Raw genomic sequence first — 24,553 nt, forward strand, 5'->3', positions numbered from 1 at the left:
AGACAGGCATATTATAGGTCCTGTTCTCTAAGGAATAATATCTGACAAGACCTAGGAGGAGAGCCTCTTTTGCCATGGCACATAACCTTTGGAACACTCTCCCCCTTGAGATCAGATTAGCCCTAACTTTATTGGTCTTTTGGAAGGAAGTAAAGACCTGCTTTTGTCAACTTGCCTCAAGATCTGGCATTGGTGGTATGGAGCCTACCAAATGGCTACTCTATTAATAAAAAGGATTGCATTCTCCTGCAGATTATGATTTTATGGTTTTTTAATATATTTTATGGTTTTAATGGAGTTTTGTAGTGATGTTTTTCGTATTTTGTATGTGTGTGTTTAACTCCATGAACTGCCCAGAGTCACATACTGTATGTGAGATGGGCAGTTATATACACTGAACAAACAAACACAAGCAAAATGGAAGCAGTACTGAACATGAGAAGATTTAGATAATTTATTTTTTGAAAAAATACATTATTTGCAAAGTTGAAATCATTTAATAGCATTTATTAGTAGCATATAGACACGTCAATCCTGTCACCTCTTATCTATAACAAACAACTAGGCATCTATCATGCTGACTTTTGCTTTATTCTCCAGATATTGATGAATGTGATAACGAGTTCAATGGAGGTTGTGTCCATGAATGTTTCAACATCCCAGGCAATTATCGCTGTATATGTTACGATGGCTTCATGTTGGCTCAGGATGGTCATAACTGTCTTGGTAAGGATGTGCCCCCAAAAGTTATTATGTACTGACATAATTATCGTGTGCCTAGAAAAGTCAAATGCTAATTCAGCGAAATACTTAAATAGCATTTTTGTTATTCCATGTATTTATGAAAATAGCAGAAATGTGTATTGTATATTAATCACAATTGGTTAATCAAAATCAGATAACCCTTATTTAATCTTAACCATGTTTTAAATAATTACAAAATATATTTGTAAATGGTTGTTTATTTCAGCTAATCATAGCTGGGTTTTAAGTGGGCTTTAAATGACATTTGAACTGTAGTGAATCTAAAATGGAAAGTCCCTTTTTTCTACTTGAGCCCAAGCCAAGATGAAAAGGAATAAGAGAGTCCAAGGCCTACTGTGGTTCATGTTTATAGTGTTGGACCATATTAAGGGCTTGAAGGAGAGCTTTCTGTCCACAAGGCAGTTTTGGTCTACCTGTCCCCACCAACCAAATCCCACTTCCATTCCACATCGAAGAATGAAGTGAGTATTTGTTATTCTCCTATTTTAGCCAAGCGAAATATATTTGTTGTTGCATACCAAAGAGAGCAATAGGCCATAGCTTTCTTCTAGAAGACAAAGGACAATAAGTAAAAGGTAGCCTGGAGGGAAAGATATGATAAGTATTTTTGTTACAACTATGCTTTTTCCATATACCGTATATCTTCAGTATCTATCGATATTTAGTTTGGGGGTTTGTATATCTATTGTTAGTCAGGCAAGGAATGAATGCATTACATATAGACAGTGGGGATGGGACTACCAGGAAAGAGTTTAATTAAATAGATGCTGATCTGGCCTTGCTGATTTCTTTTATTATTGTCCTGTAATTTAGTCCTGAGATTAAAATACCTGTATTAAATAAGCTTCAAAGAAAAATGTGGACATTAATATCTGCATTTTTATTCATGAAATTATAAAAAAAATAGAAAAAAGCATTTTTAGTGGGCAGTTTCATGAAAAAATTAAACTTTGTATTTATTTAGAAAAATAAATATCTGTGGCGTTAAGTTTTGTTGAGTCTAAAGAGGAGTGATAGGAAAAATAGGGCCACTATCCAATCAACTGGATATTTAGTTCATTACTGCTTAATGGTTATTTGTGTGCAACTGGTATAAACTTATTTATTTATTTATCACCCATTTCGCTTCAAAGCAACTTTGGGTGGCTTACAAGTCTTGCATGGAATTGGATCCAAACTGGTACCGCTTGTATTTCAGATATGGATGAATGCTTGGTCAATAATGGAGGCTGTCAACATGCTTGTATCAACACAGTGGGTAGCTATGAATGTCGTTGCAAGGAAGGATTTTTTCTCAGTGATAATCAGCACACCTGCATTCACCGTTCAGAAGGTATAAGTCTTTTCATTTCTACAAAAATATGCATGAGGCCCTTCCTTTTTCTCCCACCACTCAAAATCAAATTCCTTGAATTACGTTGTAATATGGAATAATCATACAGTATGTAGAGTTTCTAAAGATGTTAGATGATATGCTGATGAGAAAAGGAAAAATTGTAGCCTGCCTCTTGCCTGTTTTTAACTATTACATTATGTGGATACTGTATTGACAGGTATACGTTAGACAATAATTTCCCAGCATGGGAAAGCATGGACAAGCATGGCTAGGAATTCATTTTTATTGCATTTTGGGAATGGATGCCATTAAAACCAGTCAACATTCTCTGAGTTAGTGGAAGAAAGGATGCAGAATTGGTACCCATTCCTCATTTATACCTTCTGCCTCTTCCACTGTGTGAAGGCGCTCTTCCCTTCTTTTTCTCATGCTCGTTTGACAGGCTTGTTGGAGCAACTGTGGTTTATACGCTGTCGTGGTAAAAACCCAATGGAAAAGACGAGACAGCAACACAAACCAATAATTCTTACTTTAGGATTCAGAGGTTTATTTTTCTAATAATTTGGAACATAGCAAGCATAATAACACATCATCACGTACATTAATAACCCATTGCAATGAGGACCAAATGGTTATAACAAATTCCAGTAGGACAGCTATAGACCAATGGCAAATCAGTCAGGTCCAGTCCCAACCTTTTATACCCTTTCTTGTTCTAAGACTGTAGTCAGATGGTCCGCTGACTTTTGCTGACTTCTGCTGACTTTTGCTGACCTCTTACTGACCCCCTGCTGACCTACTTTCCACATATACTTTCTGCTGAACATAACTTTCCACATATACCCATGTACGTTGCAACCCACATCCATCAGCTACTTTCAGTTCTCTATTTCTCCCATGGTTATAATACTCACGTTCCAAATATCCATAGACCTATCTACTTTGCAATTTCATATTGCACAAAGCTCAGCAGATTACAGATAGTACGTTTGTATTGTGAAATAATATAAAGTTCAAGTCAAAGCTTTGTTTTAAATCACTACTGTGGGGCCTATCACAGGTTTGCTCCAGACTCATCTTGTTATATGAGGAGGAGGCTATATTTTCATCTCCCACAACGCTTAAAGCAGGAATTCAGAGAACCTGTACTTAGTGATGGAGCCTTGAAACTTGTCCTCAGTGAGCATTCTTAAAATGGATGAAAAAAAACTAAAGATACTGACTAAGAGATTATAGTGAAACCTTTTTGCAAAACTCTTCTCAATTTTAATATTAATTAAAAAGACATTCCTTTTATATTATTATAGGATCACTATGAATCTCACTTCATTTATTGGGTTTGATTGATATTTGATCAGAATGCTTTAGAACTCCTTTCTAGATCATTTTCTATATTAAGTTTTTGGAAAGGAATTTTCAGAACACATAAAATTAGCTTGTATTGATAAAACCTATTAGTGATATGGAGGAGCCATAAATATGTGTTTGCAGATGATGAGGATGATGAGTTGCAAAATCAAACTACTTATTTGCTATGCGCTATTCTCATTCATTTTACAGAAGCTCAAGGTTGTGAGAGAAAATTAGTTTAATTAGCACCGTAGTTGCATTATTTACTCCTCATGAAAATGTTATCACTATACAAGTGGTATCTTTTGAATTTCAAAACTTAAGGCTTTTATAGAAATAAGATTAATTGTTCTTTTTTTCTATAATGTTATTTAAATGATATGAAAAAAATAATTCTTAATTTTACAAACTCTTTCAATCAAAAGGCATTTAACTATTCATAATATATTTGTGATTAGTAAAAAGCAGTATTTCAGCATGTGGCTATTTCTTTTTCACTACAACTCTCAGGGAAATAATTTAACATTTTCTCTTTACGCAGGTCTGAGCAAATCAGAATTCTCTATTTGAAAAGTTACCGTCTTCAGTAAACTTTGCCAAAGTACTTGCTTATACAGTATAACCCTTGGTTTCTGAATGTGCACAAAGAAATCACGCTGTTAGCAGAAGCTAAGCTGTTAATTTTCTTAATGCTTTTTATATGTCTTTTAGCTAACTGATGATCACATGGCATGTTGAACCTTTCAAATGCCACACAACAGAAGAGTTAATAAGACTAATTTGTGATCCTTTGTAATAGAAAAAGACGGACTGACAGCATAATAGTGATTTGCAGGTTTAATATGGATTTTTGTGTCTTTTGTGTTTCTGGAGGGGCGAAGACATCATTGTATTCCTAGTTTTCTCACTGTGGGAAAGGAATCAAGGAACCAGTAGAGCAGAATAATCAAAGCAATATAGCAGCTATCCCTTTGTTAGTCAAAGTCACTTTACAAGAAGTATGTTGGAATGAAAGCGTGGCTTATTAAAATGCTGCAGAATTTTCTAAGGGTATGATGCCCGTCACAGTTTTTCCTTGGGATAAGGAAAGTAACAGCAAACAAAATTTAATTCACAAATCATAGGACAGCTTGATTTGGAATGCATTATACATTGTTTTAACTACTACACTGTTTTCAAGCTGGAATGAGGAGTTCCATAATGAATTATGCATCATTATTAGGTAGCCTGTAAATTAGTCCCACATATGTCTCCACCTTTTTGAATGCCCAGAGGATTTAGATGTTTCCTCTCCCCCTGTCCTCCCTTGCTCTGAAGGTTTAATGAGAAAAGATATTGGAAACTTCATTTCCAGAATTTCTTTTTTGTTTATGTTCGATCTGGGAGACTTGCTTCTCCTTATATTAAATGGAGATAATTGTTTGCATATGCGAAATAGTAAAAAAAAGGCTGATCCATCTCAGATAATTATTTTCCTAACTGGAAGTTCACCGCGAAACCTACGTCCATCCCTCAGATTATAAAAATGATTCCATATTGAATATTTATTACGTTTATTGGCATGATATGGGAAGTTTTGTATGTGTATGTGCATTATTTGATTTAATGGTTGGAGGGTAAAATATTTTTTATTTTTTTATTTAAAGCATTTATATAGCCACCCTTCTTATTTCTGTTAGAAAACAAAATATCCCCAGAGAGTTAGAATCTTTATTAAGATTTTCTTACTGAAATCTGTTCAATTACAGACATGCTTTGCATGGTCATCGGAAATTACAGAAAGTCTCTAATGTGAATTTCCTTTAAGTCCCTTTGATTAGATGCTGATAATAAAGAAAAATCTAGACTTTAACAAATATGTGTTTTCTTGATTGAGTCTGTTATAAGAAATAAATCAGAATAAGAGATAATTCCATGTGTCTACATATTTAGAATGAATTATATTCCCTCTTCAGCTAACAATAAATCAGTAGCTTTCTTTCCTTGGATAAATGTTTGTAGAAGATGCAGGAAGGTTTTACACATTTCTTAGACTGAGAAAGGACAAGCTGTTTTATTCTTTATATGCTGGGTATGTTTCTCCATGTTTAGCTGATATCAGCATGAATTTCAAGGAGACTTTCTCCGTAATTTTACATTCAGGTTCATGAACCAGTAGCAAGTCTTTTAGAGAAGACCAAACTTTCAGTAAATGTATCTTCCAAAATTATGTTTATGTTTATGTTTGTTTTATTTGATTTGTATACCGCCCTTCTCCCTAGGGACTCAGGGCGGTTTACAGGGCATATATAAATAACGATACAAAAGTTAAAAGAAAATTAAACCAATGCCCAGTTAAAAAACAATAATACAATACTAAAAACACCAATTTAAAACCCATAATCCCCCATCAGGCCAGACCAGCTAATTCAAATAAATGGGTCTTCAGGCCGCGACGGAAGGTTCGGAGGTCTGATGTCATCCGGAGCTCCACCGGCAGTTGGTTCCATAATGCCGGAGTGCCCACAGAGAAGGCCCTCCCCCTGGGGGCCACCAGTCGGCATTCCCTGACTGGAGGCACCCTGAGGAGGCCCATTCTGTGGGCACGTACTGGGCGGAGGGAAGTTGACGCCGGCAGCAGGTGGTCCCTGAGGTAACCCGGACCCATGCCATGTAAGGACTTAAAGATCATAACCAAGACCTTGAACCTCACCCGGAAGACAACTGGTAGCCAATGCAGCTCGCGGAGCAAAGGTGTAACATGGGAGTACCGGGAAACTCCCAAGACAACTCTCGCGGCCGCATTCTGTACCAGTTGGAGCCTCCGAGTGGTCTTCAAGGGAAGCCCCATGTAGAGAGCATTACAGTAGTCAAGGCGAGAGGTCACGAGCGCATGAGTGACCGTACACAGGGCATCCCGGTCCAGATAGGGCCGCAACTGGCGCACCAGGCGGACCTGGGCAAAAGCCCCCCTAGTCACGGCCACTATATGATCTTCCAGGGTAAGCCGTGAATCTAGGAGGACTCCCAAGTTGCGAGCCCTATCCACAGGGGGTAAGAGCTCACCCCCCATAGAAAGAGATGGAACATTTTGAATGTCCCGGGATGCCGGAATGTACAGCCACTCAGTCTTGTCAGGGTTGAGTTACATAATTAGATGTGCTTATCTTGTCCGTGTTAAAGACTGGCCATAAAATTACCATAAAATCTATTGAGAGGGGAAGACTCACTCATATATATACATTTTGTATGTATAGTGACCAGGTTGATATTCTCTAAATGTTTATCGAACTTCTTGAGTTCTGTTAGTTGTCTGTCCTGATACTGAGGTATGCTACATTTGAAATACACCGAGGATCCATCTTCTGCTTATATATCTTCCAACTCACCTCTCTCAGCTCATCCTATTCCATGAAACATTGTGAAGGTAACACTGATCCACAATTAATTCCCCCATTTGTGCCATTTTTACAAATTATAATAGATTTATAAATTTGGTGGAGGTCCTTTGTATTATGTTTCTATTCTTGGTATATAAACTTTGTTCCTTTTTTCATATGAGGTAGATTGTCTAAATATCTAAAATCTGTTGCCTGTATTTTGAAAGCTCAGAGAATACTGATACATCACACTGATTGTTTTGTAGAAGGGGTGAGCTGCATGAATAAGAATCATGGTTGTGCCCATATCTGCAAAGAAGCGCCAAAAGGAGGAGTGGACTGCGAATGCAGACCTGGATTTGAACTGGCCAGGAACCAAAGAGACTGCATTTGTATGCAACATTCTATACATACCTGACTGTTATGTAGCCCCTCTGATCTGAAGGAATTGCTGAGCATCTTTCTTCCCTTATCTGATCATCTCTTGGTTTAAAAGATTTTCACTGTTCACTTGGTTTTGTTCACTTCTGTTCACCAAAGTTTTGCCTTGTGATAATTTCAATGATTATCACATACAGTAGATGGAATGCATGATTGAAGGGTGCAGTAGATGGCATGCATTAGAGATGTATTAGATTGCAAATTTTTCTTTGTAGAAGAAATCCCTTCCAAATCTTTTATTCTGTTTTTTCTTTCTTTGTAGAATTTTAACTGAATTCAACTAGAGCTTTTGAAATAGAATTCAGGAGCCAAAGATATGTAAAATAACTGTTGGTGTCCAATCTTGAATTCAGTATTAGGTCTTCTGGTTGACTTTCTAATCAAAGAACTAATCTACAATCTAACCTATCAAAATTTACTATACCTCAATTAAGTTAAGCAGCATTATTTTTGAATAGGCAGGAATAGCATTGCCATACTTAATATCCATGCAGTTTAACCGAGACCATGGGTGTCCACAGAAGGATATAACAATCTGTAAGATAATGGATATAGTGTCCTAATTGAAGCCCCATATCTTTTATATATGTATGCAATATCAACAGACATTCAGAGTGGGGGCAAGGGAAGGCCTCAACCACTGTGTCATACTCAACACCATGCAGGTTTAAGTGGAAGCCGACGACTGAAAGTGCTATCTAAATATCAGGTTTGATTCTCAAATGAAAATATGCCTGTTACATTACTACAATAACTTGGTTTTCATTGACTCATCAATTTTATACAATATAAATCAATGGATTTAAAATTTAATGTATAGTATTAAATAATTAAATAGTTATTTAACTATTAATTAATAATATCAGTTATTAATATCAATTATCAACTTATCATATGAATAGTATAATGTATAGTATAAGAGTCACTTATAAGATGGGCAGCCATATACATTTGATAAATTCATAAATACAAAAATTATATTTAATTGCCTTACACTAATTGTTAAAAGGAAGAATGCCAATGTCTGGAATGGTATAGGATCTCCTGCTTGTGCAGGGGGTTTGACTAGAAGACCTCCAAGATCTCTTCCACCGCTGTTATTCTGTTATTCTTTAATTTTGTTGCTGCCCCTGCACTTAATAAATGTTGACTTAGGAATTATATTAAGTTACAAGGATAGATAATTTTTCTGCTAAAGTGGCTCATAGACTTACAACCATATAGGACTCAAAGAGAGGCAACATTCAAGGTGGAGAGAACCTGAGTTCAGAAGGATATATACTTTATAAATACTTCAGAAGTTTAATTGGACCTTTACTTTCCAGTGACTTGCAATCATGGAAATGGAGGCTGCCAGCACAGTTGTGAAGATGCAGAAGATGGGCCTGTCTGTGGATGTCATCCAGATTACACAGTGCATGCCAATGGAAAAACATGTATTGGTATCTCACTTCTTTTCTGCTACATTATGTGTAGACAAGTTGTAAATAAATATGTATCAGTTTTTGAATGATTTCTCTCAGTAAAAATATAGATTTCTTTACAGTTCACTTAAAAATTGCAGAAAATCCAGGTTTGCTTATGAGTGAGAAATGTGTTGGATTGGGGTTAGTCACATAACAGCACATGCACATAACAATGGGCTATGATGACGGTCCTGACTAATTAAAATACAAACTTCCATTAAAACAGCTGTCCCCCAACCTTTCTGGCTCAGAGGTGGCAGCAGCAGGCAGGGGAAGGAGAGGGGCGGGACTCCTTACGTGCACACAACTTAATCCCGCATGTGAACAAATGAAGCTTTGTATGTTCGCCCGCTGGTTGTGTGGTCTGGTTCCCAATGGGCTGCTGACTGGTACCAGTCTATGGCCCGGGGGTTGGGCACCTGAATTAAAATATTCCCTTTTAAAATATTAGAGCATCTACTGTTTATTCTACTAAAGCTCTTATGTCTGTAGCCTTTAATTGGGCAAAATGGTGCATCGTAAGGTAACAATTTTTGAACCAAAGTACCTCAAATTGGGCTAACTTATCAATGCATCCAAAATCCAGGGAAATGAAATTTGGAGAATGTTATGAAATATTTTATGAAATAGAAACCATCATAAAACATGTTGTGACATAATACAAAATGTCATAAACATTCCCTATGGTCAACTTCTAATGTTTGGCTATGCTATAAAGTTCAGCATGGGTTACTTTCAAAGCAAGCTACATTTCTGAATATCTCCCTAGAATTTTAAGAACTTTTCCAGTACTTTAGAAACTTCACTATGGTTGAAAACATTAGAAATGCCATCCTGAATTCTCTTGTCACAATGGTAGAATAAACATGTAACTAATATGATTAATAAACTAGGCAGTATATATTAGGAATTATATACTGTGTTTGGGCCAAAGATTAGGATGTAGTAAATATTAATTATTTGTACTGTAATGTTGTTAACATGATATGTTCTTCAAACATAAGTAGTGAATTTGAACCTTGGTGCCTTCACTTGAAGAATTGATAATAGCAATAGCATTTAGGCTTATATACCACCCCATAGCACTTTACAGCACTCTCTGGGTGGTTTACAATGTAAAAGCTTTATTTGTATATTGCCACCAATAATCTGGGTCCTCATTTTACCAACCTTGGAAGGATGGAAGGCTGAGTCAACCTTGAACCTTGTCAAGATCGAACTCAAGTCTGTGGGCAGAGTTTGACTGCAATATGCCCTTTAACCACTGGGCCACCAGGGCTCTTTAAAGCTTAAATACTTAAATTGATTAAAATATCAACATATCAAGAAAGTTTCTTATTTGGCCATTATATCATAAACTCAAAGAATTTAAAAGTTGGTAGTGATCCTAGACATCACCTTGTCCAATCACCTGCCCAGTGCAGGGATCTAGTAATATGGCATCCCTTAGAGATGGGTTTTCCAGCCTACTGCTGATGAATTCTACAAATAATCAGGCATTGTATCAGGTACTTTATGTAAATTAAACTTGTTGCTTATTGACTATAATAGCTGTATGAGAAAGGAGATCATCAGTGTTATAAGAGCAGCGGGGGGGGGTTGGGTTCTAAAAATAGTTGGAAGGAATAATCTGAAAACTTGGGCAGGAAAGAACACCAATTTTTTTATGGCAGAGAGAAAAAAAACCAAGATGGCCAAAGAAGCTGCTCTAAGAAAATATATTTTATAAGCAAAGGGAAACTCATTATCCCTTAGGAAGGTTTTTGAGTTTTTACTAAAAAAAAACACATTCTAGATAAAACTGAGCCAGAACAAAACTTATTTTCTACAGTCCTTCATTTTTGATGATAATTTCTTTTCTTTTATATAGCATGTATCAAATAGATATATATGAGCTGGATCACACAGGATTACTTAAATATGGTTTACTTATATCACAATCGGCGTGGTTTACACAATAGGCTAAGCTATATAGCATGGTTTACAAATCACAAAGTTTGGGTTAAAACAACATGCCAAGTCAAAACCAGGTAAACATGGTCTGTTGTGCGGTATAAACCCAAAGGGGATTAACCTATAATTCAAGCAAAGATAAAATCTGTCATATGGCAGAAAGTGATGAAAATCCCTTTGAAGTTACCGGATAAGGTGGTAGATAATTATTTTCTCAACTAAAATGTATTTTCTAGAACATCAGTTTTTACTCCATGCCTGACCATTTGATACTTTTTTTCCCCTTTTCCATACCAAGAAAGAACAGAAGCGACCACAGAAATCTCTGAAAACAATGTTACGGCAGGAGCTGATGCAGATAAACGAGTGAAGCGGAGACTGCTTATGGGTAAAGAGATGTTCAGGTCTGATAATTGTTTGTAAGAGATTTCCAAGCTTTGCTGTATGAATAACACGAATAACAACAACTGCTGTAACGATTTTACAGAAACTGAAAATACTTATTTCACTATATGGTTTCAGTTCAGTACGGTTATTATTTATTTATTATTTATTAATTTAATTTGTATACCGCCCTTCTCCCGAAGGACTCAGGGCGGTGAACAGGGCAATACATATTAAAAAACAAGATACAAAAATTAAAAACGATTAAACAACAATGCCCATGAATAAGTTAGTACACCAATTGTCCCGGCCACTGCAGAACTTCTCAAGTTCTCTGTTTTTGCCGGTTGTCATGTAATATATTCAGAAAAACATTTTCATAGAGATACAATGCTATTGTGCTAATTACAGTTGCAGTTTCTCTTTCAGATATGTAGAGGTGTGTAGAGCTAATTCATATTTCTGGAAAAAAGGCAATAAATGATTTTTTTAAGTTAAACTTTATTAAATTTCTCAAAGAATGAAATTAAGAAAAAAATGGGAATGAAAAATAAGGAGATGCAAAGTGCAAGGGATAAATGGAAAAGAGAGAAAGAAAATAAAAAAGAGTAATTTCTCATTTTCTTTGATACAGTTACAAATATTTTTAATATTTTATTCTTTGTAGAAGTTTAATAAAATATAATTTTCAAAAGCAACAAACTATGAAGGATGTTGCAGGAGAAAATTAGTCAAAATTACTTGATTGTTCCTCATAGTATATAGATATTTATATATTTTTCTAAGATTAGGTGGGATAATATCTACATGCAATGAGGAACAATCACTTGCACACACAACAATCCCAGGATATGCCCCAACAAACAAACTGACATGTAGGAAATATATGGACACCTCAGTGAAAAACAGCAGCTTGGGAATGTAGTTATTATGGGAAAGTTGAATTCTATGTAAAGAGATCATTGAAGGAAGGACTGAAAATTGCCTACAATAAAATTTTCATTTAACAAACTTAGAAGAAAGGGATGCCCATTAGACCTGAATATCCATTAAATTGATGATTAGGATGCTATATATAATAAAAGGATCCTAATGGTGCATCAGTGGAATTTTATACATATCTAAAATGGCAACCAGATGTCTGTTGCATCCAAAATTTAGTAAACAGAAGCCAGGAAATTGTGAGCTTACTCTATTGCTTTTAAATGCCTTTATAAATCCATATGATGAAATTAGAGTACTATGTATCATTTTGGTTGGTATAATATCAGAGGCAATATGCTTCTAAATACCAACCATTGAATATCAGTTGCTATGGAATACAGAAGGGAAAAGTTAGTCATGTCCAGTTTGTGGAATAGAAACTTAGACCTGATCCAGTACAGATTTTCTCAGATTCCTAAGTAAACCAAACTGAATACTTATCTGTAGGTAATTCTACTTATAGTTAACCTATCTTGATTTTTTCATGTTTAAAACTGAACTTACCTGTTGCACAAATGCCTCTGGAGTTCTTGATGCTCTTTGAACTTGGTTTAGAGATCACCAAGAAGTCTAAGATACTCTCTGAAAAAAGTCTTGGATATGCTTGTTTAACATTAGAATTCGATTAGAATTCATTCTGTTGAATAAATAAAAATGTCTCATTTCAAATTGTGTTCTAGGTTTTTTTCTCTGCAAATGCCAAATTGTGTTCCTTTTCCTTAGAAACTTGTGCAGTAAATAATGGTGGCTGTGATCGGACTTGTAAGGACACTTCAACAGGCGTCCACTGCAGTTGTCCTATTGGCTTTACTCTTCAGCTTGATGGGAAGACATGCAAAGGTAAAGTTCAGTATTCCTGGCAATGTGCAAGCTAAATATCTACAGAGGATTGTTGCCTAAAATCCCAGAAAAGTGTAATTTTGCTAAGCCAGTAAAAAAAAGAACATCTGAAATAGGAAAGCAGTATACAATGCGTTGCTTTGATTCTTCCTTTGCTGAAATATGTATGTGAAAAGTTCAATTTGTTTTTTGTATTCAGTTCAAGGTTATCACTTCTGTCCTGTACAATGTACAGTGCTAATACAACCCTAGAGCTTAGGGGCAGTAATTTCTGTATACATCAGACTAAATTAAATTATTCCTGCATGTATCATCCACTAACAAAACACCTATAGATAGCAACAACTTCTAATACTATGAAAAAAACTAAGAGTCATTTGATTATGTAGGCACAGAACTCCTGTTTATGTTGCAGTGTTTGCAAAAGACATGGTTAAACAGCAGTATTATCTTCCCATAAGAAGCAAAATGCCTGTGAATCTGCAAAGGGTATATTTTGTCCTGAAACTACTCAGTATTGTTAGATTGGCGTGAAGCAAGACCAGGAGACAGCAGGCATGTTTCTCAGACGTTTATTTAGGGGAAGCACCAGCTTAAAAAACACTGCCGGGGCTCCCTGCTATTTATACACAACTTGGACAAGTATCAACCAATAACATTGCGGCGTTCTCCTGCTGTGAGGCTGCGGCCAATCAGGCGTGGCGAGCTTTGACAGCCGTGAGCTGTCAACGTGCCGCGCCTCTGTTCAGCTGGCAAGATTTGACAGCTAGGCGCTACTGCGCATGTGCAGCCTTCGGCAACCTGACAGCTGTCATTGAGCTGCGCCTGCGCAGCCACTTTTGACAGCTGTCATTGTCAGCCGGTCGCCACGCCTGCGTGTTAGCAAGCGGCAGCCCGTTTGACCTGTCAGCGGGCTGCCGCGTTTTTCTCCTCATGGTGTGTGTGAGGATTAGTAACTGTTTAATACACAACACCCCTTTCCCCCCCCTTGCTTGGTTTACAACATTTTGGTTATGCTGGTTCTCTTGGCAGTTCCTTCCCTCTTGTTTCTTTGACCTGTTTCCAGCCCATTCGTAATCGGCAAGGTACGCAGGGGCTTTTTTAGGTCTACTGGAGTGGCAGGGGTTTTCTTTGGGCTGATCCCCCTTTCCCCCATCGGGGAGAAGTGGAGGGTCTGGGGCTCCTTGGTCATTGGCCGGAGATGGAGGGGGGTGGGGCTGAGAGCTGCTGGCGTCGGACTCCACTGCTCTGGTGTCTCGCTCCATTCCGGACTGGGGGAAGGATGAAGGGGGAGGTTTTGGAGCCCCCTGGTCCTGAGCTGGTCTGTATGTCGTCTGATGTGGGTCCCTCCCCCCAAGTCAATTACGTAGGAGACGGGGCCTGTTTGCTCCAAGACAACGCCTTGAAGCCATTTGTCCCCTGTCGCATAGTTCCTTGCCCAGATGAGTTGACCTGGAGGGAAGGTCCTTGGCAAGGAGGGATGTTCGGCTTCTGAGGCTGCTCTGTCCAGGTGCAGTCTGCTTAGCTTTGTGACCAGCCGGCGGCCCCAACGGAGTTCAGCTGGTGATTTTGGTGGTGGAGCAGGGGGTGGAATGTTGAGCCACGAGAAATTGGGCCAGGCGGCAGTGCCAGTCTCCGGAGATGATTTTCCGCAGGGAGTCCTTGGTGGCCTTCACCATGACCTCTACCAGGCCGTTCGAAGATGGATGGAAGGGAGCAGACGTGGTGTGCCTAATTGAGTTGTCCCTGGTGAAAATCTGGAAGTCACGAGAGTTAAATTTGGGGCCGTTGTCAGAGACTAGGACGTCGGGTAGCCCATGAGTGTCAAAGACCCTCCTCAAACCCCTGATTGTGGCGGCTGAGGTCTGCTGGAGACTGGAATGACCTCCAGCCATTTAGAGAAGCTGTCGACCACGATAAGGAAATTTTGACCCTGAAAGGGCCCGGCATAGTTGATGTGCACCCTGGACCAGGGGTTCCTAGTCACTTCCCATTTATGGACGGGGGATTGTGGTGGTGGGTCTCGTTTGTTGGCACATGTAGCAGCCAGCTACGTGCTTCTCGATATCTTTATCGAGGCCCGGCCACCAGAAGTAGCTGCGGTCTAGTGCCTTCATTTTGATAATACCTGGGTGGCCGTCATGGAGTGAATGCAGCGCCTGGGACTTGTGAGGGTCTGGAATGATGACCCGGCTACCCCAGAGGACACAGCCCAGATGCGCAGACAGTTCGTGCCATCTGACATAGTAAGCTTGGAATTCTGGGCCCAGACTGCAGGATTGCCATCCTGACATGACCCAGGCAAGAACTCTGCTCAGGACCTTGTCCTTGCTAGTCGCTGAGGTTATGTCCTTAGCTGACAGGGGACTATCTGGTAGTTCTTGGATTGCCAGGATGTGGCCAGCTGGTGCTGGGTCTGAGCCCAGGATGGGCAAGGGCAGTCTGCTCAGCCCGTCGGCGTGGCCCATTTGCTTCCCTGGTTTGTGTTCTAGCCTGAAGGAATATGCTGCCAAGAATGTGGTCCAGCGCAGCATTCTTGGGGATAGGATTTGGGGTGTTAGCCTGTCCCATGTGAAGAGCCCTAGCACGGGTTTGTGATCTGTAAAGATCGTAAAGGGGCGGCCGTATAGATAATCGTGAAATTTTTTCACGCTTGCCACGCTTGCTAGTGCTTCTTTATCTATTTGAGCGTAGTTACGCTCTGCCTTAGAAAGAGTTCTGGAATAGTACGCAACAGGAGATTGAGCAGCGATGCCGAATTGCAGGCAGTTCACTTTGAACGCCCCGCGGTGAGTAACAATTGTTTGAGCGTCTGCTGTCTCCTTGGAGACCGGCAGTTGCAGGAACGCATGCGCTAAATCTAGTTTTGCGAAAATGGTGCTTGACTGGATTTCTGACAGGACATCCTTGACAGCTGGGACCGGGTAGGCATGGGGGTTCAGAGCCTGGTTGAGGGTCGCTTTATAATCCGCGAAAATGCGGACCTCCCCGTTGGCCTTAACTGGGGTGACTATGGGGGTTTCCCATGTGCCTCCGTCCGTCGGCTCTAATACCCCAAGTTTAACTAGTCTGTCTAGTTCCTCCTCGATTTTGGTCTTGAGGGCGAAGGGGACCCTTCTAGCTTTTATCCTGACAGGCAGAATCTCGGGGTTCAGTTTTAGATTTACCGGGGGTCCTTTGTATTTACCTAAGGTCCCGTCAAACACGTCTGCATACTGATGGCAGACGGCTTCCAGTGGTCGGGACTGTGTTTGATTTATTCCCTCAATTCTTATGCCCAGGGCTTCGAACCAGTCGAGGCCGATGAGACTGACACGCCTTCCTACAGTAATTTGGGCCGTGAGTTCCCCATGGAACTGCTTATAATCGACCCTGAGTTTTGTTTTTCCCTTCAGTTTGATGGGAGCTCCCTGGAAATGAGCGAGCGGAATTTGCGAGGGAAATAGGGGAAAGTGGCGCTTGCAGCGGCGTGCAATTCCCTGAAGGGTGTCCCATGATATGATGGAGACTGAGGACCCTGAGTCCACCTCCATCTCACATGGGATTCCTTGTAGGCATACCTGGATTTTTAACTTGGGCCTGAGGTGGTTAATGGCTAAGGGCCCCTGGTCCGAGAGGACGGTTAGGACTGATGCCCTGGGGTTTGCCCTGGCCCAGATTTGTGGGGACGTCCTACCTGGCGGGGCGACTTCCAGTTCGTTGAGGGTTTCTCTATTCATACTGCGGCAGGCGGCACAGATGTGTCCGGTCTTTCCACAGCCGTGACACTTAGCGTTCCGGAATCTCAGGCAGCTCAGCAATGAAGGATGTGGCTGACTTGCCTGGTCGTTGGTAGCAGCGGGTGAAATTCAGCCGCCAATATAGTTCTGACTGCCTTGGCATGAAGTGCCGGTTGAGGCGGTCCACCAACTCGGCATAAAGAACTGTGGCGACTGGGTCCGGGTTGCAAAGCCCGACAGCGACATCGTAGACTGCCGGCCCGCTGAGACACAGAAGCGCAGCGGTCTTGGGACGGTCTTCGAAAATTTTGTTGACTAGGAGGTAGCCTTTGACCTGCCCGAGGTGCGACTCCCGGCCTTCTGGTTGCGATATATCGAACTCCCTTATGTGTCCGAGAGTGGCCATGCTGTCTAGGTCCATGGGTCTGCTATGAGGCGGTTTGGTGGAGGGCTCTCCCTTTCCAGCTAGTGACTTCAGCGGTTGTCAGCTGGTGGGACGGCTTCCCTCCTTCAGCTTGTAACTTCAGCTCTGTGACTTCAGTTCAGCATAGCAGACCGCATCCCACCTTCGTCGCCAAGTAGATTAGCGTGAGGCAAGACCAGGAGACAGCAGGCATATTTCTCAGACGTTTATTTAGGGGAAGCACCGGCTTAAAAAACACCGCCAGGGCTCCCTGTTATTTATACACAACTTGGACAAGTATCAACCAATAACATTGCGGCGTTCTCCCACTGCGAGGCTGCGGCCAATCAGGCGCGGCGAGCTTTGACAGCCGTGAGCTGTCAACGTGCCACCTCCGTTCAGCTGGCAAGATTTGACAGCTAGGTGCTACTGCGCATGCGCAGCCTTCGGCAACCTGACAGCTGTCATTGAGCTGCGCCTGCGCGGCCGCTTTTGACAGCTGTCATTGTCAGCCGGTCGCCGCGCCTGCATGTTAGCGAGCGGCAGCCCGTTTGACAGCTGTCAGCTGGCTGCCGCGTTTTTTTCCTTGTGTGTGTGAGGATTAGTAACTGTTTAATACACAACAATTCTGACTGTTCATCCACCAATCCATCTACACACACACACACACAGAGAGAGAGAGAGAGAGAGAGGGAGAGGGAGAGGGAGAGAGAAAATGTGAATTGTCTATCTCAGCTGAAGGGGAAGTTGATTCTGTTTCTCTAAGAGTGAATGCATGGTAGTATGACATAATACCTATTGCAATAGAGTTTCTCCAAAAGCTGTAATGTAAGTTAAATTTACAGAGCAAGTATACCAATTCAAATTTTGTTATAGTCAACAAAATTAATCTGTAATAAGCATTCCTAAACAAACAATAATAAAATAGTAATATACAAAGGGAAGAAGAATTTAAAAGCATGATTGATTCAATTGTTTATGATGAAAGTTTAAAAGAATACAGATAATCCTCACTGAACAACCATTCAAAGTTACAATGGCACTGAGAGGGACTTCCTCATATTTGCTGCTGAGGCAGTGTCCCTATGGTTACATGATTGTGATACAGGTGTTCGGCAACTGTCTTGCACTTAACAGCAACCTGCATTTATGTGATCACCATTTGCAACCTTCACTGCACGCTTCTGACAAGCAAAAGGTCACAGATGGCAATCACGTGATCACAGAATGCTAGACCACACAAAATCTGCCTAATGACAACCTCTGGGACTGCTGGAACTATCATAAGTCAGCATAATTATGTGATGTCACACTTTATGATCACATTGCTTGGTGACAGAGTTGCCAGTTTCAACTACCATTATTAAGTAAGAACTACTGTACCTGTAAATGAAGAATGTAAAAGTGATGTGAAGTTTTGGAAATGGGACAGGAAATTTTTGATACTGTCAAGAATGGATCTTAAGAAAAATAGAAATAGGCATGGAAGAAAAGGAAAAAGATGAAAGAAACTAGAGTAAAAGAAGAACAACCGTGAAGAGAAATAGAAGTCCTCTATGAAAAAGTACTAAGAAATAAAAATAATCTCATAAAAGAATGAGTAGAAATTGGTATGGAAAAAGCACAATGACAGAAAATTGACAAGCTGTGCTTTACAACAACGTACCGTATATACTTGAGTATAAGCCGAATTTTTCAGCCCACTTTTTGGGCTGAAAAATTCCACTTCGGCTTATACTCCAGTCAACAAAAAAAACTTACCGAGTTGTGCGCGGCCGAGGCTTTGGTGCTTCCGGGATCGCGCGCACCTCTCCCAAGCCACCGCCGTCCGGAGACCTGCCGAAGTTTGGGGAGGTTTGGGGAGGTGCGCGGGCACCTCCCCAAACCTCCCCAAACGTCGGCAGGACTCCGGACCTCCGTGCCCTGCTTGCCTGCTTCTTTCCGCAGCGGAAAGAAGCAGACCTCCGCGCCCTGCTTGCCTGCTTCTTTTCGCTGCGGAAAGAAGCAGACCTCCAGAAAGAAGCAGACCTCCGTGCCCTGCTTGCCTGCTTCTTTTCGCTGCGGAAAGAAGCAGACCTCCGCGCCCTGCTTGCCTGCTTCTTTCCACAGCGAAAAGAAGCAGGCAAGCAGGGTGCGGAGGTCTGCTTCTTTCCGCAGCGAAAAGAAGCAGACCTCCGCGCCCTGCTTGCCTGCTTCTTTTCGCTGTGGAAAGAAGCAGGCAAGCAGGGCACGGAGGTCTGCTTCTTTCCAGAGGTCTGCTTCTTTCCGCAGCGAAAAGAAGCAGGCAAGCAGGGCGCGGAGGTCTGCTTCTTTTCGCTGCGGAAAGAAGCAGACCTCCGCGCCCTGCTTGCCTGCTTCTTTTCGCTGCGGAAAGAAGCAGACCTCTGGAAAGAAGCAGACCTCCGTGCCCTGCTTGCCTGCTTCTTTCCACAGCGAAAAGAAGCTGGCAAGCAGGGCGCGGAGGTCTGCTTCTTTCCGCAGCGAAAAGAAGCAGACCTCCGCGCCCTGCTTGCCTGCTTCTTTTCGCTGTGGAAAGAAGCAGGCAAGCAGGGCACGGAGGTCTGCTTCTTTCCGGAGGTCTGCTTCTTTCCGCAGCGAAAAGAAGCAGGCAAGCAGGGCGCGGAGGTCTGCTTCTTTTCGCTGCGGAAAGAAGCAGACCTCCGGAAAGAAGCAGACCTCCGTGCCCTGCTTGCCTGCTTCTTTCCACAGCGAAAAGAAGCAGGCAAGCAGGGCGCGGAGGTCTGCTTCTTTCCGGAGGTCTGCTTCTTTCCGCAGCGAAAAGAAGCAGGCAAGCAGGGCGCGGAGGTCTGCTTCTTTTCGCTGCGGAAAGAAGCAGACCTCCGCGCCCTGCTTGCCTGCTTCTTTTCGCTGCGGAAAGAAGCAGACCTCCGCGCCCTGCTTGCCTGCTTCTTTTCGCTGTGGAAAGAAGCAGGCAAGCAGGGCACGGAGGTCTGCTTCTTTCCGGAGGTCTGCTTCTTTCCGCAGCGAAAAGAAGCAGGCAAGCAGGGCGTGGAGGTCTGCTTCTTTTCGCTGCGGAAAGAAGCAGACCTCCGCGCCCTGCTTGCCTGCTTCTTTTCGCTGCGGAAAGAAGCAGACCTCCGGAAAGAAGCAGACCTCCGCGCCCTGCTTGCCTGCTTCTTTTCGCTGTGGAAAGAAGCAGGCAAGCAGGGCGTGGAGGTCCGGAGTCCTGCCGACGTTTGGGGAGGTTTGGGGAGGTGCGCGCGCACCTCCCCAAACCTCCCCAAACGTCGGCAGGTCTCCGGACGGCGGCGGCTTGGGAGAGGTGCACGCGATCCTGGAAGCACCGAAGCAAGTCCTCGGTAAGCTCCGGGCGGTCACTTGCTTCGCGTCTCCTGAGGGAAGGGGGGGCGAATGGAGCGGGCGTGTTTCCCCGCCTGCTGGGCGCCGTGATTTGCCCGGGGAACGCGCGGGCCCCTAATGGCAGCGTGGAGCGAGGAAGCGGACAGCCAGGGCTTCCCCGAGAGCCGCGGCCACACAGGGTATTCCTGTGTATTCAGGTTTGCAAAATGGCGGATCGAGCCTCTGCTTGCGGCAGAGGCTTGCAGAATGGCGGATCGGCTTATACTCGAGTCAACAACTTTTTCCAGTTTTTGGGGGTGAAATTGGGGGTCTCGGCTTATACTCGAGTCGGCTTATACTCAAGTATATACGGTACATCAAAAATACAAAACATGTGAAGTTTATTTCATCACGTGTTCCCTTCTTGTAGATGATAATTCCTAACAGTTTTAGAAGCAACTCAGATTATTTTATAACAGGCTTGCTTCATGTTCCCTTCTGTATATACGAAGCTCTCTTATGTTTGAAAGCTGTTATTGTTGTTATTGCTTAGAGGTGTATTTAAGAATGTATTGGTTATAAATGAAGTAAAGCACACACCTGCTGCACATACACACAGACACCCCAATTGACAAATTTATTTCTTTTGAGAAACAAAATATGGGTATAGACTTAAACAATGGTGGGTTTCAAATATATGAACAACTGGTTCTCACTATGGATGCCGCTTCCGGAAGTCCGTTCTGGGCCTGGGAAACAAAAAATTAGCTACCGTTTCTGCCGAAGTGGTGTGAACTGGCTGAATCTCACCACTGGACTTAAGTTATTGTGGCCTATCCATTTATTTACGGTAATTCTCATTCCAGCAAGGGAGAAAATATTGTAAGAGATACGTAGAGTATGGGGGATCTAATTTTCAGAAAGAATGAAGTCTTAACTGTCCATTATTGCAAGTAGGGTATATGCGGTAGACTGCTTGTTCTGGCCAACTATATATTTAATATCCTTTCTGTTTCATACAGAGATGTGTTTTCCTTGGCTTCAGGTAATACTATACCATCTATGAATCTGGAAGCCTTTTCTCTACAAGACCACTTCCCATCCTGTTCAAAGATATCAACTGACTCAGTTGTTAATGCTACATTATCCCATGTACCAATCTTAGCTTTCTTTTCTAATAATGCCTGCTTTCTGCCAGGAGATTCATTTTTGTAAAATAGGAAGGTTGCTAAATTCTGCTCAGTAGCAGTTCCTTTAAGGAAGAATTGCGTCTAATGCTGGAATGGTTAACGTGGAATTTGCATTGCTATTTGATTAGATATTGTTATATATTCCATTAATTATTCTACATTTTAATTTTTCATATTCAAATTTCCATCAATTTTTATCGTATAAAGGTTTTGCTCTTCACCCATAAATAAATATATAACTTTGATCTAAGTTACTATGATGAATTATTGTGTACAAAAAAAAGTGCAGGTATAATAGCAATTGGAATCAGGGCTGCCACTGCTAAGCCATGTGGTTGTAACCGTGTGGTTCCATTGCTTAGCAACGGAAATTGTAATCCCAAAATGCATGGGTTGTTAAACAGGAAGCAGTGAGTGTCCCAGATAAGGAGTATGGGGGTGCCACGGGGTTGGAGAAGGCCCTGGGAGGGCCGGTGCAGGCTGCATTTGAGTTGGGAGAGGCCTAGGACAGGCCATGTGCAAGTACAGGAAGGCCAGTGGGTAGATGGTTTGACATGGTGTAAGTGCAGAGAGACTGGAGGGGCTGAGTGCAATGAGGCCACCGGGTGGATGGCACAGTGCAAGCACAGGGAGGCCAGGCAGGCTTATCAGAGCAACTTGCAACCTATGCTGCAGGTTTCCCCATTGATTTTGCTTGTGAGAATTGAGCAGGGAAAGTCACAAATGACTATTGTGTAACCGTGGAATTAAGGTTGCCATACATGCAACCCACTCGACAAGCTCTTGAATTGTAATCACATGACCATGGAAGCACTGCAACAGCCAGAGATTTGAAGACCAATTGTAAATACTGCTCATTAAGTACCATTGCAACTTCAAACAATCGCTGAACAAGTACTCAGTAAGCAAGGACTTACTGTAATCACATTTTAAACCTTGTGGTGATACAATACAGTTGTTCCAAAGAAGATACTTTTTAAAAAAAAATTGTGCAAAACTGGAAGGAAAAGATCACTTAAGTCCTGTATGTTTCTTAAAAGACTTTTGACTGATTTGCTTTCAAGGTTGTGACACAGGTTTAAATCTTGCAGGAAAAAGAAATGAAGCTTATTATATCACTTATCGTCCCTTCTCTTTCTCACAGACATTGATGAATGCCAGAGCAGTAATGGTGGATGCGATCATTTTTGTAAAAACACAATTGGTAGTTTTGATTGCAGCTGCAAAAAAGGTTTTAAATTATTAACTGATGAAAAATTGTGTCAAGGTATGTGTGGGGGAAGCAATAATATATGTATATGCATGCTGGATGGGGAATTCTGGGAGCTGAACTCTGCATATCTTAAAGAGACCAAGGTGGAGAAACATTGACATAGGCATAGGGTATACTTAGAAATGAATTTCAGATCTTCTTGTCAAGTGTTCTAAATTTCCATTAATTTCAGGGAGAGAAATTTAAACTATTTATGGATTATGTTTACATTAACAGAATGATTAATTAGCACGAAGTACTTTAGTAAAATGATAATAAGCAGAGTTTAATCTGTTTGGCAAGTATGATTCACTTTCAGAATTACCATCTGGAACCATAATTAACTGACTTTCCAAAAGTAGAATTGATTGCTATCAGTAGAATTCTTGGTTTGATTCTTCTAAGGACAAATATTTCCTTTCTGGCTGAGAATGTGCTGAATATAGGCAATTTTAGGTGAAAATAGCCTATTGATAATAATAGATTGAATATTGATAGTAATAATATCAATGTTCCATTGATAGCAACAGATTAAATATATTCTCAGCAGATGTATTGATAGTTTATCTTGAAAATTATTATTGCCTTTCTGTACAATTTTTCTGAAGTCATTAAGACAAATGTGACAATTAAGACAAATATAAAATATAAATCCAAGCCTAAATATTATAATTTAAAACATTGCACGTGCAAGCTCACAATAGTCCTTTTGTGTATTTCCCCAACAATTCACATTTCAGCCTTTGATATCATTATTCAGCTGCAAGTTCTCTATAATCCAAAACTCTTTTGACTGCAGGTAGATCTGGGGCTTGGATCCTGAATAATGCTTTATAGCAGTGTCCCTTTAGCAGAGTGTCCCACATGGGTACTGTCATTGATGGAAAAGGAGGAAAATCATTTTCACGGTTTGCTCCTCCCATTGCCTTTTCATCAAACCTGGTTTTATTCTTTTGAAACGTATTTGGGACAACAGGAGTTGCAAAGAGGAAGGGAAACAGGAAAATTAGTCTTTCTTCTGCCAGTGGGAGTATCCTATGACCAAGTCCTGCTTTGGCAATCGGCTTAGATCTTAAATGCCGAAGAGGAATTGTAGCAGGTATTAATGAGGCAGAAGAAGCTTAAGGGGGAGAAAATAGGAGGTGTTCAAATCTGCCTGTTCTAATTGCCCTGCTTACCCTGGAAAAGCTACTTCCAAATTGTGGTTGGAAACAGGCTGTGTATAGAAAGTTGTCATGCCACTATTTTCCTACTATTTACATTCCTTCAAGGTAGCTTTGTTTGTAGTTTATATGGTTACCCATCTTACAAAACGTGACTCTGCAGCATGCAATAAAATGATAATATTTTTGTAAAAATCAACAATTACAAAAATAAAATAGTATTATTAAAAAGCTAGGAGAGAGCATAATTTCTTACGAGCAATGGAACCACCTCATCAGATTACTGTTCCCTTGAGAGCCTCAGGGCTGTAAACACTAGCAGGTTTTAAGGGGTTCCAGAAGATGGACAGAGATGGAACCAACCTTACCATTTAGGTTTTTGTCCTTATATGCAATGAGATACACATTCAGGACCTCAAAACTGCTGGCAGAAATTCATATTTGGAAGATAGGCAGATTTGGAGGATGAGATAAATCAGGGGTAGGCAACCTTGGCTCTTTTATGACTCGTGGACTTCAACTCCCATGCTGGCTAAGGAATTCTGGGAGTTGAAGTCCACGAGTCATAAAAGAGCCAAGGTTGCCTACTCCTGAGATAAACTGTTCTCCTTGCTGCTTTTTTCAACCTCACCTATGGTAAGATTTTTT

General features: G+C 41.2%; 1 protein-coding gene across 1 annotated transcript in view; it reads left to right on the forward strand.

Annotated features, from left to right (window-relative positions):
- Positions 1–24,553, forward strand: part of SCUBE2 (signal peptide, CUB domain and EGF like domain containing 2) — a gene marked incomplete at its 5' end in the record, with an annotated part of 65,246 nt that overhangs the window by 10,612 nt on the left and 30,081 nt on the right. The window contains 7 exons of the mRNA XM_083348361.1: positions 601–726; positions 1,964–2,098; positions 7,077–7,202; positions 8,577–8,693; positions 10,969–11,058; positions 12,762–12,878; positions 22,635–22,757. Coding sequence (XP_083204487.1) covers positions 601–726; positions 1,964–2,098; positions 7,077–7,202; positions 8,577–8,693; positions 10,969–11,058; positions 12,762–12,878; positions 22,635–22,757 — 834 coding nt within the window. The remainder of the gene's footprint in view (positions 1–600; positions 727–1,963; positions 2,099–7,076; positions 7,203–8,576; positions 8,694–10,968; positions 11,059–12,761; positions 12,879–22,634; positions 22,758–24,553) is intronic.

The sequence above is a fragment of the Vipera ursinii genome (assembly GCF_947247035.1).
Source record: "Vipera ursinii genome assembly, chromosome: 1".
In the NCBI taxonomy this organism is placed as follows: domain Eukaryota; kingdom Metazoa; phylum Chordata; class Lepidosauria; order Squamata; family Viperidae; genus Vipera; species Vipera ursinii.